General features: G+C 50.6%; 1 protein-coding gene across 2 annotated transcripts in view; it reads right to left on the bottom strand.

Annotated features, from left to right (window-relative positions):
* Nucleotides 1–12,588: 12,588 nt before the first annotated feature.
* Nucleotides 12,589–16,313, bottom strand: part of PTPRN2 (protein tyrosine phosphatase receptor type N2) — a 1,009,572-nt gene continuing 1,005,847 nt past the window's right edge. Inside the window, exon 23 of one of the 2 annotated variants that reach the window (XM_017519415.2) lies at nucleotides 12,589–14,223. In XM_017519415.2, coding sequence (XP_017374904.1) covers nucleotides 14,152–14,223 — 72 coding nt within the window. In that variant the 3' untranslated portion in view covers nucleotides 12,589–14,151. The remainder of the gene's footprint in view (nucleotides 14,224–16,313) is intronic. The other variant, XM_037735320.1, reaches the window with a different exon arrangement.

The raw sequence follows: 16,313 nt of genomic DNA, 5'->3' as shown, positions 1-16,313 counted from the left end.
GTCTGACGATCCCACATCATATATGGGCATCGAAACACCACCCTGTGTTCCAGAAGTGGGCACAATTATTGTGTGTCAATTAAAAAAAGCAGAGTGAGAACACAGGCAGGGCGATCCGGGCGGTGGAGGTGGAGTCAGACTCTGAGCTGGTATGGTGGGCCTTTCTTCCCTGTCTGCTGTGATGCAGAGACCCGGCCGCACTCCCGTGCTGTTCCAGGCTTCCTTCAGAGCCCCATGTGCCATGGGGAGCTGCGTGGCGGGGCTGACAATGACCTCATCCCGGCGCCTCCGGCTGCTGCATTCCAAGACCGCTTCTCACTTCTACGCCGTCCAGCCCACCAGCCAGTGTTGCTCTGCAGGCCACTTGGTGCTAGTGGGGTGCGCACAGCAGCAGGCTTTCTGCACCCACAGAGGCGGCAGCAGGAGAGCCACGGAGAGCATGGGGCTTCTCCACCACACGGCCCCTCACGGGTGGAATGGGGGCTTCTCCACCACATGGCCCCTCACAGGTGGAATGGGGGCTTCTCCACCTCACATGGCCCCTCACGGGTGGAAGGGGGGCTTCTCCACCTCACACGGACCCTCATGGGTGGAAGGGGGCTTCTCCACCTCACATGGACCCTCATGGGTGGAAGGGGGCTTCTCCACCTCACATGGACCCTCATGGGTGGAAGGGGGGCTTCTCCACCTCACATGGACCCTCATGGGTGGAAGGGGGGCTTCTCCACCTTACACGGATCCTCCCATGTGGAAGGGGGGCTTCTGTACCTTGCCCGGCCCCTCCCATGTGGGACACGTCCCCTCTGGACTGAGGGGCGCACATCTCGTCCTGTAGGACAGAGGCCCCTGGCTCCCCTAAGCACCGTCCAGTGGAGGTGACCACAGAGAAACCACCTGATGGCCAGAAAACCCACCGCGATATTTACCAACTGCACTCAACTAAAGAAAGCAAATTCCCTAAACCATCCCGTTTGTCTAATCAACGGAGCGACGTAACGGCTGAGACCAGCTTCTGAACAAACGCGGAGCAAAATGAACATGCCATTGTCTAGGGACAAAGGTGTGAGCAGATTCTCATTTTCTATTCCAGCAAACATCTTTGAATTCATGTCTATTCCGCTCATTATGAGGGTTCTTTATTAGTGTCTCCTTGATTACTAAAGCACAGACACGGGCTCCGTCTAACCTGCCGGTGCTTCCCCAGGGAGCGCCCTGGGCTGGCTTCCTGCGTGTGCCGGGCAGAGAGCGCGGGAGGGGCCCGCAGAGACATGGGGGGGGAGCGCGAGTCGGTGGGCGTGCGGGGCGGCTTTCACAAAGTATTTGGTTACATTTGTAGAAAAATAAATAAAGCTTACCTGGGCTGCCCCATCAGTTTACACAGCCCAGGAACACGTAACAACAGCATCAGTCCAGCCTGGCTTCACAGGAAAAGCCCACACAGTGGCAGCACGGTGGTCTCTGTGGAGTTCTGAGGACGAATGCTCTGGTCCGCCACATTCACTTTAGATGCTTTGCAGGCAAGTGCTCTTCCTAGCCACCCAGCAGGAGGGCACTCGGGGCTACCACACCCAGCCGCCCCAGACGCAATGTGTGCAGGACCCCGGCCACGGAGACAGACAGACTCCGGAGAGCTCACTCACCCGCCTGTGGGGCGCCCGATGCAATGTGTGCAGGATCCCGGCCACGGAGACAGACAGACTCCGGAGAGCTCACTCACCCGCCCATGGGACTGCAGCGGCTCCCAAGTGGGGCCGTGACCTGGGCTTTCAGAGGAGGATGGAAAATTCTGTGCTGGCACAGATTCCCCCCAGAGCAGGTGTGCGGTGCCGGGAAGTGATTCCCTCCTGAGGTTGTCTGCAGCTGATGGTGCAGACAGTGGGGCCAGAAGAGTGATGGCTGAGGCGGGCCTGGCCCCAAAGAGGACAGATTCAGAGGCAGGCCCCGAACCTCACACATGGGGGCTCAGAACACTCAGGAGAACGGGGCATCTTTAATGAGACTTCATCTACCCGGAGGCGTGTGGGCGTGCCTGTGTGCACGTGTGCGAATCTCCAAGGAATTTCAATCAACCCCATTCCAAGACCCCGAGGAAAACAGATTTATGGTCTTGTTATTAAGATAAATTAGTGCGTTTCCTTTTGTGTTTTTGTTTTGAGACAGGGTCTTGCTGCCCAGCCTGGAGGGCGGTGGCACCACCTCAGCTCACCGCAGCCCCAAACTCCCTCCCGCCTCAGCACCACCTGCCGCCCGGTAGCTGGACTACAGGTGTGCGCCACCATGCCTGGCTAACTTTTGTATATATATATATATATTTTTGTAGAGAAGGGGTTTTGCCATGTACCCCAGGCTGATTTTGAACTCCTGGGCACAAGCAGTCCTCCCACCTCAGCCTCCCACAGCGTGAGCCCCTGTGTCTGGCCTGGTGCATTTCTTAGGTGTAGAATTACAGTACACAGATTTCGTTTTCTTTTCATAAGATCACATCTCAACACATTAAAAAAATCCGTCTTAAGCAAAACTTTGTAAAAATTGTCACTGACTCGCGTGATGTGTAGCCCACTGCGTGGAAGCCGTGAATGGCTGGGAGCCCCTACACAAGCCCCGGGCCCCAGCGGCTGGGAGGGAGGGGACCCTCGGCACCTTGCAAGTGCCCCACTGTGAACTCAGCACGCAGCCCAGCTGCCTGCCTGGCCGAGGTCTGCAGCTCAGGGCCTGCACACTGTAGAGTGGGGTGCAAGGTCCCCCTCACCCCTCCTGGATTCGCTCATTGCTCCCCTCAGCCTCCCGCGTGCCTGCGTTTTCACATCCTGAAGCCCCTCGAGGCCTCTCTGCGTCTGCGTCCCCCACTCACGGCCATGCTGGCAAACCAAGTGCTGAGTGGTGTGGGCGGAGAAAGCCGGCCTTGCGGCTGGGATCTGGATGCTGTCTCAACGCCCTCTCCACCCGGGGCGGGGTGCACGTCCCAGGCCACATGCACCGGCCAGGAAGGAAGCCTCGTCTGGGTAATGTCTCCCTGCCCACTCGGAACTGGGGCTGGAGCTGGGGACCGATGCTGAAGGAAGAGCCGTCCCCAGCTGGGACCCACCTTGGAGGGGCACAGGAGGCCCCCGGAGCCCGCCGGTGCCGTGAGAGGGACTCTTCAAGGTCCTTACCCTCCTCCTCTGCCGCCCACTCCTGCCCTCGGTATTTCCCCAGCCTCCCTTGCATGTTTGCACCATGTGAGTGGCTTTCTCAGCCCTGTCCTCCATTCCATGGAGTTTCCAGCCCTAGCCAATCTTCCGTGTAACGCAGACATCGAGGGTTTACGGTCAGCTTGTGTCATGTGAACACGCGTCCCTTAATTTTAAAATGATTGTTCCTTTTCGGTTTCATTTCTAGAAGTTCTGTTTGGTTCTGTTTCAGGTCTAGTTGTTCTCTTTGTAAATGCTGTTATTCTTCTTATATACCATTTAAAATGTTAAAGCCAATTTTGTCGCCTTTTTCACATTGGGTGACTCTCCCTGGGGGAGCCCGACCCCGTGGGCTTTGTGACTGATTACTAGGCGCTCATCTTCATGGGGCGTCTTTTCTGGGGGTCGCAGAAGGGCGCTGAGCGGTTTTGCCTTTACTTATCTTGGGCACTCAAGGGTTTCACGGGGCTTGGATCACTTTCCACCTCGATGTTTTGCCGTGGCTTCCCTGGGCTCCGTGGGGAGGGTAAGTCAGTGCCACACCCTCGTGTGCTTCAGGGATTTTTTCCTGTACGGCGGGATGGGATTGTCCTCCAAACTCTGCTCTTTGTCGGGGGGTCCTGAAGCAGAGTGTGCGGCCGCCGGCCCAGGCGACTTGCAGGGTAGATGGTTGTTTATGGGGATCTTGCAGGCAGCTTGTTAAACATGCCATTATTACAAATCAAATTATATTAACCGGCAAATTATATTAAAACATAGATAATAAATAAGGAGTTTTTGTCTATATTTGTCCCAGGTGGTTGTATGCCCTCTGGTTGTGTCCACCTCTGGAGCCTGTGCGGTGGAAATGCAGACGGCGGCCGCCTGCTGCCTGTCCCATCACGCCGAAATCATCACGGCGGCCGCATTTGCATCTCAGAAATCAGCAGCCACCGCAGATCGGGCGTCGCCTTTGCTGTGCTGATCGTCTAGACTTTACCAAGTGACGAAGAAGACATTCCTAACGCTGATCAAACTTAAGCGTGTGGCGTCGTTGCCCTTCCACTGTGAGCGGCGTGAGGAAACAGAGACCGCCTTCCCTCAGGATTTGGCAACTGCCATCCCATTTGACAAAGTTACTCAGGCTGTTCACGAGCAGCATAGAACAGTTCTGACGTATTCTGTCCAAAGTTGCTCAGCTGTTAGTGCGTGTTGTGGAGTAAGTTGGCGTACTCTGTTTCCTCTTCTCGCCTGTTGAGGTAAATGAGCTGGAATGAGACTCATTCCCCAACTGCAGCCACAGGTTGGCTACGGATACAAGAATTCCATGAAAATCGAAGTGACCATTCTGTGAGAACCCGTGGCTACGTGAAATTGACAATAGAGCACCATGTGTGCTGTTAGTTGTAAGCCGTGTGCCGTGTATGTTCTGCGTGTACGTTGCATGACCTCTGTGGGTCTGCCGTTTAGGGGAGCTGGTTGTTAAACCCTCCCTGAAGCCATTTGTGCAAACGCGTGGTGGAGGTGTTTAGAACCGGCCACCTGCTCTCGTGGGGCTCAGCCCTCCCCGCCGTTCCCACACTGACCTCCGGATCCCTCTTTGGAATAAGCCCTTGAGGAGTTCTTTTTCTTTATGGCTTGGCTATGTATTTTAAAAGTTATTTTAGTACACTCGGTCCAGCACTTCTGGAGTGGAATACTTACATGGGATTTCAGCCTGCCCTATTGCCCTCGGCCCTGAATTCTGAATTGCATTCATCTTGAGACGCTTCCATACTGGGACACGTGCTCACATAAGATGTTCTGTGGCTGGGTCTCAGCAACACATGGAAAGCGGAAGGTTCCCGGAGGCATAGGCAGGTTCCAACGAGGTGCAGACTCGGGGAAGGAGAGCCTGGGACACTGGACCAACAGGAACGAAGCTGGGAGTCAATCCACTGAGCCAAGAAGCGGCTCCTTAAGAGAGGAAGACCGGCATGCTGGTGGACGCTGACAAACGCTCTTCGCCTGGCCAGACTTCATTTATTTTTAAGAATATGTTAACTTTTATTTTAGGGCCAGAGGTGTATGTGCAGGTTTGTTATACAGGTAAGCTTGTGACTCGGGGGATTGGTATACAGATGATTTTGTCACCCGCGTACTAAGTATAGTACCCAACCGTTTTTTTTCTGGGCCTCTCCTCCCACCCTCCACCCTCAAGTAGGCCCCAGTGTCTGATGCTCCCCTCTTTCTGTCCATGTGTTCTCATTATTCAGCTCTCACCTGTAAGTGAGAACATGTGGTATTTGCTATTTTTGTTTGGTTATGAATCCCCGTATTCGTTTGCTAAAGATAATGGCCTCCAGTTCTATCCATGTTCCTGCAAAGGACATGATTTCATTCTTTTTCATGGCTGCATAGTATTCCATGGTGTATATGTACACATTTTCTTTATTCAATCTACCATCAGTGGGCATTTAGGTTGATTCTGTGTCTCTGCTATTGTGAATACTTCCGTAATAAACATATGCGTGCATGTGTCTTTTTTTTTTTTTAGTTTCTTTTTTTCTTCACAGACAAGAAAAATGCAGGGGCCTACACCACAAGGCCCATTCAGTTAATTTCTTTTTGTTGTTTTTTTTTTTGTTTGTTTTTTGAGATGAAGTCTCGCTCTGTCCAGGCCAGAGTGCAGTGGAGCGATCGGCTCAGCACAACCTCTGCCTCCCAGGTCCAAGCGATTCTCCTGCCTCAGCCTCCGAAGTAGCTGGGACCACAGGTGCGTGCCACCCTGCCCGGCTCATTTTTTGTATTTTTAGTAGAGGCGGGGTTTCCCGGTGTTAGCCAGGATGGTCTTGATCTCCTGACCTCGTGATCTGCCCACCTCAGCCTCCCAAAGTCCTGGGCTTACAGGCGTGAGCCACCGAGCCTGGCCCCACATGTGTCTTTATGGTTGAACAATGTATGTTCTTTTGGGTATTTACCAGTAGTGCGATTGATTCTTTGAGGAATCTCCATACCGCTTTCTACGATGGTTGAACTAATTTATACTCATACCAGCAATGGGTACGTGTCCCCTTTTCTCCACAGCTCGATAGCCATTGTGAGATGACGTCTCATTGTGGTTTTGATTTGCATTTCTCTGATTAGTGATACTGAGCATTTTTTCGTATGCCCGTTGACCACATGTATGCGTGTCTGTTCATGTCCTTTGCCCACTTTTTAATGACGTTGTTTCCTTTTTGCTTGTATGTTTGTTTAAGAGCCTTGTAGAGTCTGGATAGACGTTTGTCAGATGTATATTTTGTAAATATTTTCTCCCCTTCTGCAGGTTGTCTGTTTACTCTGCTGACGGGTTCTCTTGCTGTGCAGAAGCTCTTTAGTTTAATCAGGTCCCATTTGTCAATTTTTGCTTTTGTCACCATGGCTTTTAGCATTTTTGTCATTAAATCTTTGCCAGTTTCTGTGTTCAAAATGGTATTTCCTGGGTTATCTTCCAGGGTTTTTATAGTTTTAGGTCTTACATTTAGGTCTTTAATCCACCTTGATTTTTGAACGTGGTGTAAATAAGGGGTCAAGTTTCAATCTTCTGCATATGGCCAGTCAGCTACCCCAGCACCATTTACTGACCAGGGAGTCCATTTTCTGTTGCTTGTTTTTGTCACCTTTGTCAAAAATCAGATGGTTGTTGGTGTGTGGCCTTATTTCTGGGCTCTCTATTCTGTTCTATGGGGTCTATGTGTCTGTTTTTGCACCAGTACTAGGCTGCTTTGGTTACGGTAGCCTTGTAGTATAGTTTGAAGTCTGGCAATGCAATTCCTCCAGTTTTGCTCTTACTTAGAATTGCCTTGTCTATTTGGGCTCTTTTTCGATTCCATATGAACTTAGAATAGTTTTTCTCCTTCTGTGAAGACCGCCATTCCTAGTTTGAGAGGAATAATGTGGCCATTTTAACGACGTTGATTCTTCTGTCCACAAGCGTTGAATGTTTTTCATGGTTTGTGTCACCTCTGATTTCTTTGAGCGCTGTTTTGTAATTCTCACTGCAAAGATCTTTCACTCTCTGGTTAGCTGTATTCCTAGATATTTTATTCTTCTTGTGGCAATTGTAAATGGGATTGCATTCCAGATTTGGCCCATGGCTTGGCTACTGATTTTTGTACATCGATTTTTATATCTCAGAACTTTGCTGAAGTCGCTTATCAGCTCAAGAAGCTTTTCGGCAGAGACTGTGGGGTTTTCTAGACATAGGATCATGTCATCTGCAAACAGTTTGACTTCCTCTCTTCCTATCTGGATGCCTTTTATTTACCTTGCCGATTACTCTGTTGGCCCAAATTTAGCTAAGCTCTTCAGCCTTCTCTTAGGTCCATCTGTGCCCTTCTTTGTAAAATCCAATTTTAGTGAAGAACCATGTTAAGTCAGTTTAGCAAGAACCGTTCCCCCACCCATCCTTGATATCTGGTCACCCTCAGTATCTGATTGGGTCCCTCATCCTTCACCACCTCCCAGGTGATGTCAGTCGCCCTGGCCTGCCTGCAGCAAGAACCCTGTTAGGTGGGTTTAGTCGGAGTCTTCTGACCCTGACATTTCCTCTTAGTAAAGCTCCATTCACTCACCCCTACCCTGTTTTTTGGTTATGAATCCCCAACTTCCTGTGCTGAGCCGGCCTCCCTCCCCAACTCCAAGGCCTGGTTGTCACGGCTCCTACACCTATTGTCCTGAATAAAGTCTTCCTTACTGTGCTTTTAACAGGTCTCGCTGAATAATTTTTTCTTTGACAGTCATGGTGTTGTGACCCGACAGAATCAGATTCGTCATGGGACCTCGGGCACTTACCCAGGACCTGAAGAGTGCGCCTTTGAAGCTTTGTCTTGACTCCCGACTGAGTGGGGTCTATTGGTGAGTCGGACTCTTGAATCAAGTATCTGCTGAAGGTAGTCAGGACAGGTTGAGATTCCTCAGGTATGAGCATCTCTCTGAGGCTGGGTGAGTCTCAGGCTTCTTTAGAAAGGTAACTGTGGGGACTGGAAGTCCTTCCTCCCGGCTCTGTGTGAGGCCTCATCTCTCTGTTCTGTTTGCTGTCAGCTCCCGCTTCTCCCACAGGACTCGCTCTGTCACCTGGAGTCCCCCCTGCCCCACACTCCAGCTGACTCTGAGCTTTGCTAACTCTGTCCATTCCTGCTAGACCCTTTCCTTTCCCTCCCCCTCCAGTCCCTCATCCAGTTGAATTTTAGGCTCCTACTGGGGTCTACAGGGACCTACTGGGGGCTCAAGGGACTCAAGATGTCTTGAAAATTCCACTTGAGGCAGAAAAGAGGAAAAAGAAACTCCTTTGAGCTGGAAAAGTGAAAAACCTTAAAGGCCTTCTCCGCAAATGTTGGTAAACAGCCGTATCCCTTATTAAGTAGGTAACGTCAATGTGTTCCATTTTCATCAGAAACACAATCTGTATAAGAATATAAAGTGGAGATAAACCAATGAGTTTGTATCACTCTGTTTTACTGCCTCAGGACTAAAATTTTGAAAAACTAAAAGATCTGCTTGCATCCATCTGTACATTTAAGTATCTATCTATCTATCTATCTATCTATCTATCATCTATGTATATGTTACGTGTATGTGATTTTTCAAAATCTCTGGGTGATGCTGTCAACATATATAAAAGAACTCTATTCAATTAGCTTAAAGTAAGCACTATATAAAGCATTGTCTCAAAAAATAGGAACAAACAATTGCCCTTTAGCTCATGTGACTTGAGTAATTCTTTAAAAATAAACTAGTTTTACAATTATTCATAACAATAAAAATAGAAGTATCTTCAAAATAGCATGAAATATAATACAGACATACAATTTTGTTTGTTTTTGCTGAATAGGTTTGTCTCTGCTAGATGTTAAGTCCATGAAATTATAAATCCAACCATATGGCGGAATGCACAGTAAAAATGAATGACTTACTTGCTTGATGCATGTCAGTTGTGAAAGGAGAAAAAGAGGCTGTAAAAGTGTTGTGAAAAATCTTATCTTGTGTGGTCAAAACTAACTGAAAATGGAAGACTTCACTTATAAGGTTTTATGAAAAATTAGTTTTAATTGTACATTGATGCAAAAGTAGAATTTGGTCTTATCTGTTAAATGACAAATTTTTCTTGGAGTATTGGTCTGAGAATGTGAAGGGTTTTCCTTGTCTGTTAAGTAATTGGCCTAGGAAACAAAGATTTTGTGTTTTATCAAGATAACTTTTTGTGTTTTGTATTGTCTTTTATTAGATCTTTGATTACTTAAGAAAAGCAAATCTCAATGGTCAAAGAACTAAGTTCTTGTTTGCAACTATGTAACCTTCTGTATTTGCCTTTAAAATATTTTGTTGCTTTGATTAAATCATCAATATCATATTTAATAAAGTGTTTTAAACTTTTTGACATTTTGTACAAACTTCCCAAAATCAAATTCTAATTTAAGTCTTTTTGACCTCAAATTAACTTTGGGATTTTCCAGTAGGGTCCCTGGAAGGTCAAAAGAAATGTCTCTCACCTTGTAATAGATAAATATTAAACTAATTATTTTTATTTTGTATGTTAAATTATATAGGAAGCGTTTCCAAATAAATCTTCTGTGAGTTATATTTATGGGTATGTTACTGAGTGTTCCAAAAAACTGTATAAGAGTTCTATAACTCTAATGTGTTATCAGTCAAAATTTTGGTTATATCAAAATGTTGTGTTCTATACAAATAACCAAACTTCCTTGCCAATCACATCATTGTTAAAATGAACTCTCATTAGATTTTTAACCACGATTGCTGTAAGTCTCTGCCATTCACAGACAGCTATTCTTATTTTTATGGCAATATCGTTATTTGCATAAGTTCAGCAAGAATCTGTTCTCTTTGTACTGGGACATAACTGGAAACGCTGGTTATAAGACCAAGGCCTTGACTGGTATGTCGTGTTTTCAGATGTGACCAGACAACTTTAAGAAACTGAGGTTGACTTCACGGGGCCAATAAAGCTCCCACTGGAAAAGCTGCCCCGTTCCCAGCGTTGCAGGTGGTAAGGGATGTCACTTCTTGGCAGGCCCAGGAATCAGGATATTTTTGGAAACTTGAGAGAATTCACCCAAATCTACAGGTGTCACACGTGCAGCCTGACGGCAAGGCTTGGCTTGGCTTCCCAGCCTCAAGAGTCTTCTATCAGTCCAGCCCGAGACTCCTTATCAAAAGCTCCAGCAAGGCAAACTTTAAAAAGCCTGTCCATCACTATTCTGGCTGTGGTGATATAAATAATCAAGTTTATGACACTAAACTTATTTTGCAAACGAATCAGTCACTTTCACTTTCTTTGTTAGAAACGAAGGTGACCGATAGTGCACCCGGGGTTAGATGCCGGCCTCTCTGAGCTTTTGCCCCTACCTGTAATAATCCGGAATGGTTCCTGAATTCCTTGTTCGCTCCAACACCTGGCTACAACTTTCCAAACCGGTATTTCCCATTTTCTTCTTTTCTTCACATTTGGAGTTGTCTTTTTCCTGAAGTCTTGCGAGCTGTATCTGGACGACTTGATAGAAACTTCAGCAGCTCATATGGACAACTTTCACAGTCTCCAAACTGCAAACCAGGGAGCGCTGTCATCTACGGCGGCCGGAGACCCAGCAGCCTGGCTTCTAGAAAGCTTCTGGACTGCCTGCCTTCTGGGCTCAGAACTGGAGTTCGTGGTTTGTTCCAACTATTAGTCTCTTTATTTTTTTAGAAACTAAACTCACCTCACTAAAGGCCTGATGGCTCAGCCCATCCGGTTGATCTCCACCAGAAGTCCCAGCCAGTGACTCTGCCGGTCCTTACTGAACAAAAGACAACCAAACGAGAAAGCAGACTTGTATTTTTCAAAGCAAAGAAGACATGCTCTTCTTTCCTTTGAAAAGAGGTGTAAAGATGCTCTGCTTGACCAACCTTTAGTCGGGCTCCGGACCCTTCTCCTAGGCCCGCCTGTGCACTTCCTTGTAAAATGACATTGTTAGCAAAGAATCCTGCAAAGTCAGTTTAGCAAGAGCCCACCCCCACTCTTGACACCTGGTCACCTTGATATTCTTTCACCCTCGATACCTGATCACCTGATCGGGTCCCTCATCCCCCACCATCCCCCAGGAGATGTCGGTCACCCTGGCCTGCCTTCAGCAGGAATCCTGTCAGGCGGGTTTGGCCAGAATCCCCTGACCCTGGTGCTTCCTCTTGGTAACTCTCCGTCCACTCACCCCGAGCCCACGCCTTGGCTGTGGCGCCCCGCGGTCCGCTGTCCGCGTGGTGTTTGGAACTGAGCCCTGCTAGGGTTTTGGTATTGGACCCTGCAAACCTCATGGTCACATGTGATGCCCATTGTGGGATTTGGGGACTAGTGAGAGGTTTTTGGGTCATGGGGGTGGATCCCTCATGAACACAGTAATGCTCTGGCAGTTTCCACAAAAGCTAGTTGTTAAAAAGAGGCTGGCTCTCCCTCCATACCATCTCCTGCTTCCTCTCTTCATCTGAGCTCTGCACAGGCATGCGGCCATGAGTGGAAGCAGCCGGGGGCCTCCCCAGACGCAGACGGGGGCACCATGCTTCTCACACAGCCTGCAGAGCTGTGAGTCAGAAACCTCTTTTCTTTATAAATTGCCCAGCCTCGGGCGTTGCTTCACAGCAATGCAAGATGACTGAGAGGAGCCCAGTCTCTGCCCCAGCACCATCCCTGTGCCCGTCGCACGGGTCCTGAATCAAATCTTCCTTCTGTGTTTCAACAGGTGTCATTCAGTGTTTGTTTCTTCAACCCAAGCCCCTCTAGTTGGAGGGCGCTGCTTAGCAATGACCTGATTTCGGACAAGGTGACACTGACGTCCTCATCTCTCACTGTTGCCAGTGGAGACAGCTGAGGGCAGCGGGGAAGGTCGGTGGTGGCACCACACCCTGGAGCCCTGGTCTCTTTGGTTACAGTTTGAGTGTTCCCGCTGCATCTCCCTGCCATGTGGAGGGGTGTGATGTGTGGCTGGGGGGAAAAGGTCTCCCTTCCCACCAAGGACAGAAGGACAGTCCTAAGATGGGACTGGAGCCCTAGATGAGAGAGTGTGAGCCTCATGGTGGGGGGTCGGTGGGGCGGGGCAGGGCTGTTAGCCACGGTAGTGATACGTCGTCTGCTGGGAATGGGGAGGTGCCGAATCCAGGGGGTGCTGGGCATGGAGAGGCACGGAGCGCACGTGTGGGATGGATGCCGCCTGCAGCTCCTTACTGAGGCTGCTTAGTCCTGTTTTAGGGATGAAACCTCAGTGACGCCCTGGCCCTTGGTACACATCTAATGCTGCGGATAAAGCAGCAACATGACCTGCAGTTCTAGAAAAATCCTTGGTTTGTTTCGGTGTCTAAATACACGTTCGGGGCCTCAGGAAACCGATGGATGGGAAACGGCTGTTCCCCCTCCCCAAATACAGACCGCTTGAATGTGAAATCAGAAGTTTAATATGACGCAATCAAATATATATATATATTTCACACTGGAGGATTTCTCTCGAAACATAAGGGGTTAGAAATTACAAGTAGGTATATGATTCCTATATTCAGATAAATTCATTTCTATTAATTATTTAAATTCCAGACAGAGGAAATAATTTTGGGGAGAAATGAAGCGATGTGAAAGCAGGTGTCGTTACAATACCACGTGGAGACGTAAGCGGTATTTTGGCATCGCTCTGTCTGCTCGGCAGGCCGCTTTCTCTCCGCTCCTGCCTCTGGCGTGTCTGATCTGTCGAGATGGGAGGAACGCCGTGGGGTGCGGCGGACGGAGGTGCGCTTTCTACCCTCAGCCCTGCGCGGGAAATCAGCCCACACGGCTGCCTCTGCGCCGTCTTCCATGGATCGTTCTGGGTCAATGAAGCGAATTGTCCTATTTCTGGGGTAGGGGTGACGGCGAATCTGATACACAAATGGTATTTTGTCAGATCCGAATCATCTGTGTGCTTAGGTTTACATGATGTGAGAACACGTGGCTCACTAAATGATCCGGGAAGAGGTGGTGGGGCGGCTGGGTGCACCTCTCACTTCCCTTCCCGGCTCCAAGCGGCACGTGAGGCCTCCCTGCATCTCCTCCTCTCCCAGGAAACCCTCTCGGGCGTCTCTGGGATGTGCTGGAGGGGACAGCAGGGGCCGGGCAGGGCTGGTGCTCCCAGGACCCTCACCGTGTGCTAAATGCCCAGACTTGTTCTTCCTGGTTCTTGTTATCTCACAGGTGGGCGTTCACGGGGCACCTGTTTTTGTGACGTAGAAATCAATATTTTAACATTAAAAACACGTCTCCGTGTTCCGTGCAGCTGTGACTTTGCAAAGGTGAGGTCAGGGGACTGCCAGCCTCAAGCGGGTGTCTGCCCCGGGGGGAGCCCCTGAATCTCTCCTTGGGGTGACAGGGGTAGCTGCCGGGGGCTGTCCATGGTGCTCAGGGCAGTGCTGATGCGGATGGGGAAGCAGGCGCTGTGACTGTCTCCCTTGCCCCGAAGCCGCAGGACGTTCGGTTCTGTCCCAGTGGCTTCTCCCAGTGAGAAATGGTCTTGAAGACAAATACCAAATGTGACTTGCGTGCCGGGTGGTTGGCGGAGTGTGGCCAGCTTCCCCCGCTCCTGCACGGCAGATCCACCCCCTGAAAGCGGCAGCGGGCAAGCACACGCTTCCTGCAAGCCGCCTCCAACGCGCTGGCTGCGGCATCGTTAGTGCAACATTACTTGCATCTGAGAATGTGATGGGTGCTTTAAGAAAAAGTATTTTTTTAAGAAAGTGAAAATCGATGCACCGATTCCCCTCCACCCATAACCAGATTTTCCCACAAATCTCTTTATTATTGTTTAAACAAAAGGACACATTTTAACTGCTAAACTGCACTGACTACGGGAGAGCTAAGGGCCCTACGACTATGCAGTTATAATAGAAGACACACAATTAAAGTCGGATCAGGATTCCTGACAACATCCGTGGGGTGGGGGCGTCCCTGGGGCCCCCGAGGCCGCACCGCTCACTGGGGAAGGGCCTTCAGGATGGCGTTGACCTCCTCAGCCACGGCTGTCAGCGCGAACTCAAACTGCTCCTGCAGGGCGAGGAAGGAGAGAAGAGCCGATGAGCGCGGCGCCCTCCCCAGCCCACCACAGCATCGGCTCCACCAGCTCTTTTGCAGAAACTGTTTAGCAACAAAAGTGAAAGGCTCAGTTTTCCTCAGAAAGGGAAGTGGACCCTGCGGTTTGGGACACAGATGCAACTGGAATTTCTCTTGCACTAGAAAGCCTCATCTTCCCCCCCGGGGAGAAGCTGCCCACAGAAGCAGCAGGAGGGAAACGGCTCCCTGCATCCTGACCCGTCCTTCTGACCCTATGACTGCAGGATGCCTCCTCATGGCCGCCGGCCTTGGTGGACAGAGGGAGGGGCAGGTGCAGACACCAGACAGACGTGACCATTAAAACTCACATGGAGGGCCAAGCAGGCGTTTCTGTCCTTGAAAGTGTGGTGTGATCGCCTTTGAGATCCACTTGTCACTCAGCCCAAACCCACTCCACTCCACGTGCCGAGACACCTCCCCTTTTCCACACCCCTCCTGGCTCGGCGGGTGCACGTCCACAGCCACTTGGGCAGACACACCGGAGGGCGCCCCTCCCTTGCATGCCAGCCTGCCAAGAGCATCCAGTGGGCATGAGGGACGGGTTCACGATGCCAGGACTATTCGCACCTCCAAAGACCCAGGCTTAGCACCACAGAGCGGAGCTGTGTGCTCTCCCGCAGGTGAGGTGGATAAATGCGAATTTCCTCATGCTTTTCGGTGTCCAGCTCAAAACACTGCCATGGAGAACCCGAGAGCAGGCCGCAGCGCTCCAGCTACAGCTGAGAACACACGGACGGTGACGGCAGGCACCCTGGTCCCCAGCCAGCAGCTTCTGGAAGGACAGCCCTGTCACTGGCTTACATCCTTGCTCATTTAAGGAACAGAGTAGCCCTGAATAAAACATGATTGATTTCCATTTCTGAATGTTTAGTGTGTGACAGAAATGTGGAGAACAGCTTGAACCAAAACATCAGAAGCCAACATAACGTTATGCCCGTTTTGAGACAGAAGACAGCTTCTCCTTTCATACCCCGCACCTGAGGCTGACGGAGGGTCCTCTGGGGGCGACACCGCCCTTGGTGGCATGGCCACAGGGCCTCTTGGTGGGCGTGTTGGAAGCTGTTGTTAAAGGAGTCAACTGAGCATGTGGTCGTGTCAGGACGGGCTGTGAAGCTGTGTCTGTGTGCGCCTGTCTCCCCCACCTCCACACTCGCAGAGGCCACCGTTCCTCTCCTGGAAATCGCGTGGGAGCTGCCCCCGGACGGGGAGGGGCTCAGGTCTGCCTGGATGCCGGTTCCTGCCTGTCTCTCACACCGAGTTTGTTCATGAAGGTGCTGTTTAGAGGATCCAGGGAAATCCACACTCGCAGCTGCCCAGGCCATTCCTCCCCCATGCTGGGCTGCCAGGGCACCCAGGAAGCCTTTGTGAGGACTCGGAAGGGCCAAAAATGAAGCGTGGCTTCTCGGGAAGCTAAATGTGCCATCTACCCATTTACATCTTGTGACACACTGGAAACCTAGCCTGAGAAATGATCTTTAAGGGAGAATAGAGAAGGGCTGCCGCCCCGAAGCCCCATCACACGCGGAGGCTGGACGGCGCTGATGCTGGGGGCTGATCACTCAGAGCTGCCCAGCCGCTCACACAGCCACTTGGGCATCCAGCAGCAAAGCCCAACATTCATGCTGGGGAGAAGACAGGCAGGTGAGCTGCACCAGGGTCTCCATCGTAACTATTCACAACATTGCACAGTCACCAGACAGAGCAGCAGAGAGGGACCTGGGCTGCGGAGACTGGTGCTCTATTCACTGGCCACATTTGGCATTGTTACCATCCTGTTTGGCCCAAGGGAGAGGATGCTCGGCCGGGTGCGTGGCTGGTGTGCACCGGGCATCTTACTAGGGGAGTGTGGCTGGTGTGTGCCGGGCATCTTACTAGGGGAGCGTGGCTGGTGTGCGCCGGGCATCTTACTAAGGGAGCGTGGCTGGTGTGCGCCGGGCATCTTACTAAGGGAGCGTGGCTGGTGTGCGCCGGGCATCTTACTAGGGGAGCGTGGCTGGTGTGCGCCGGGCATCTTACTAGGGGAG

This window comes from Cebus imitator, unplaced genomic scaffold (assembly GCF_001604975.1).
Source record: "Cebus imitator isolate Cc_AM_T3 unplaced genomic scaffold, Cebus_imitator-1.0 Scaffold20, whole genome shotgun sequence".
Taxonomy (NCBI): domain Eukaryota; kingdom Metazoa; phylum Chordata; class Mammalia; order Primates; family Cebidae; genus Cebus; species Cebus imitator.
This window is presented reverse-complemented; position numbering and strand designations above follow the sequence as displayed.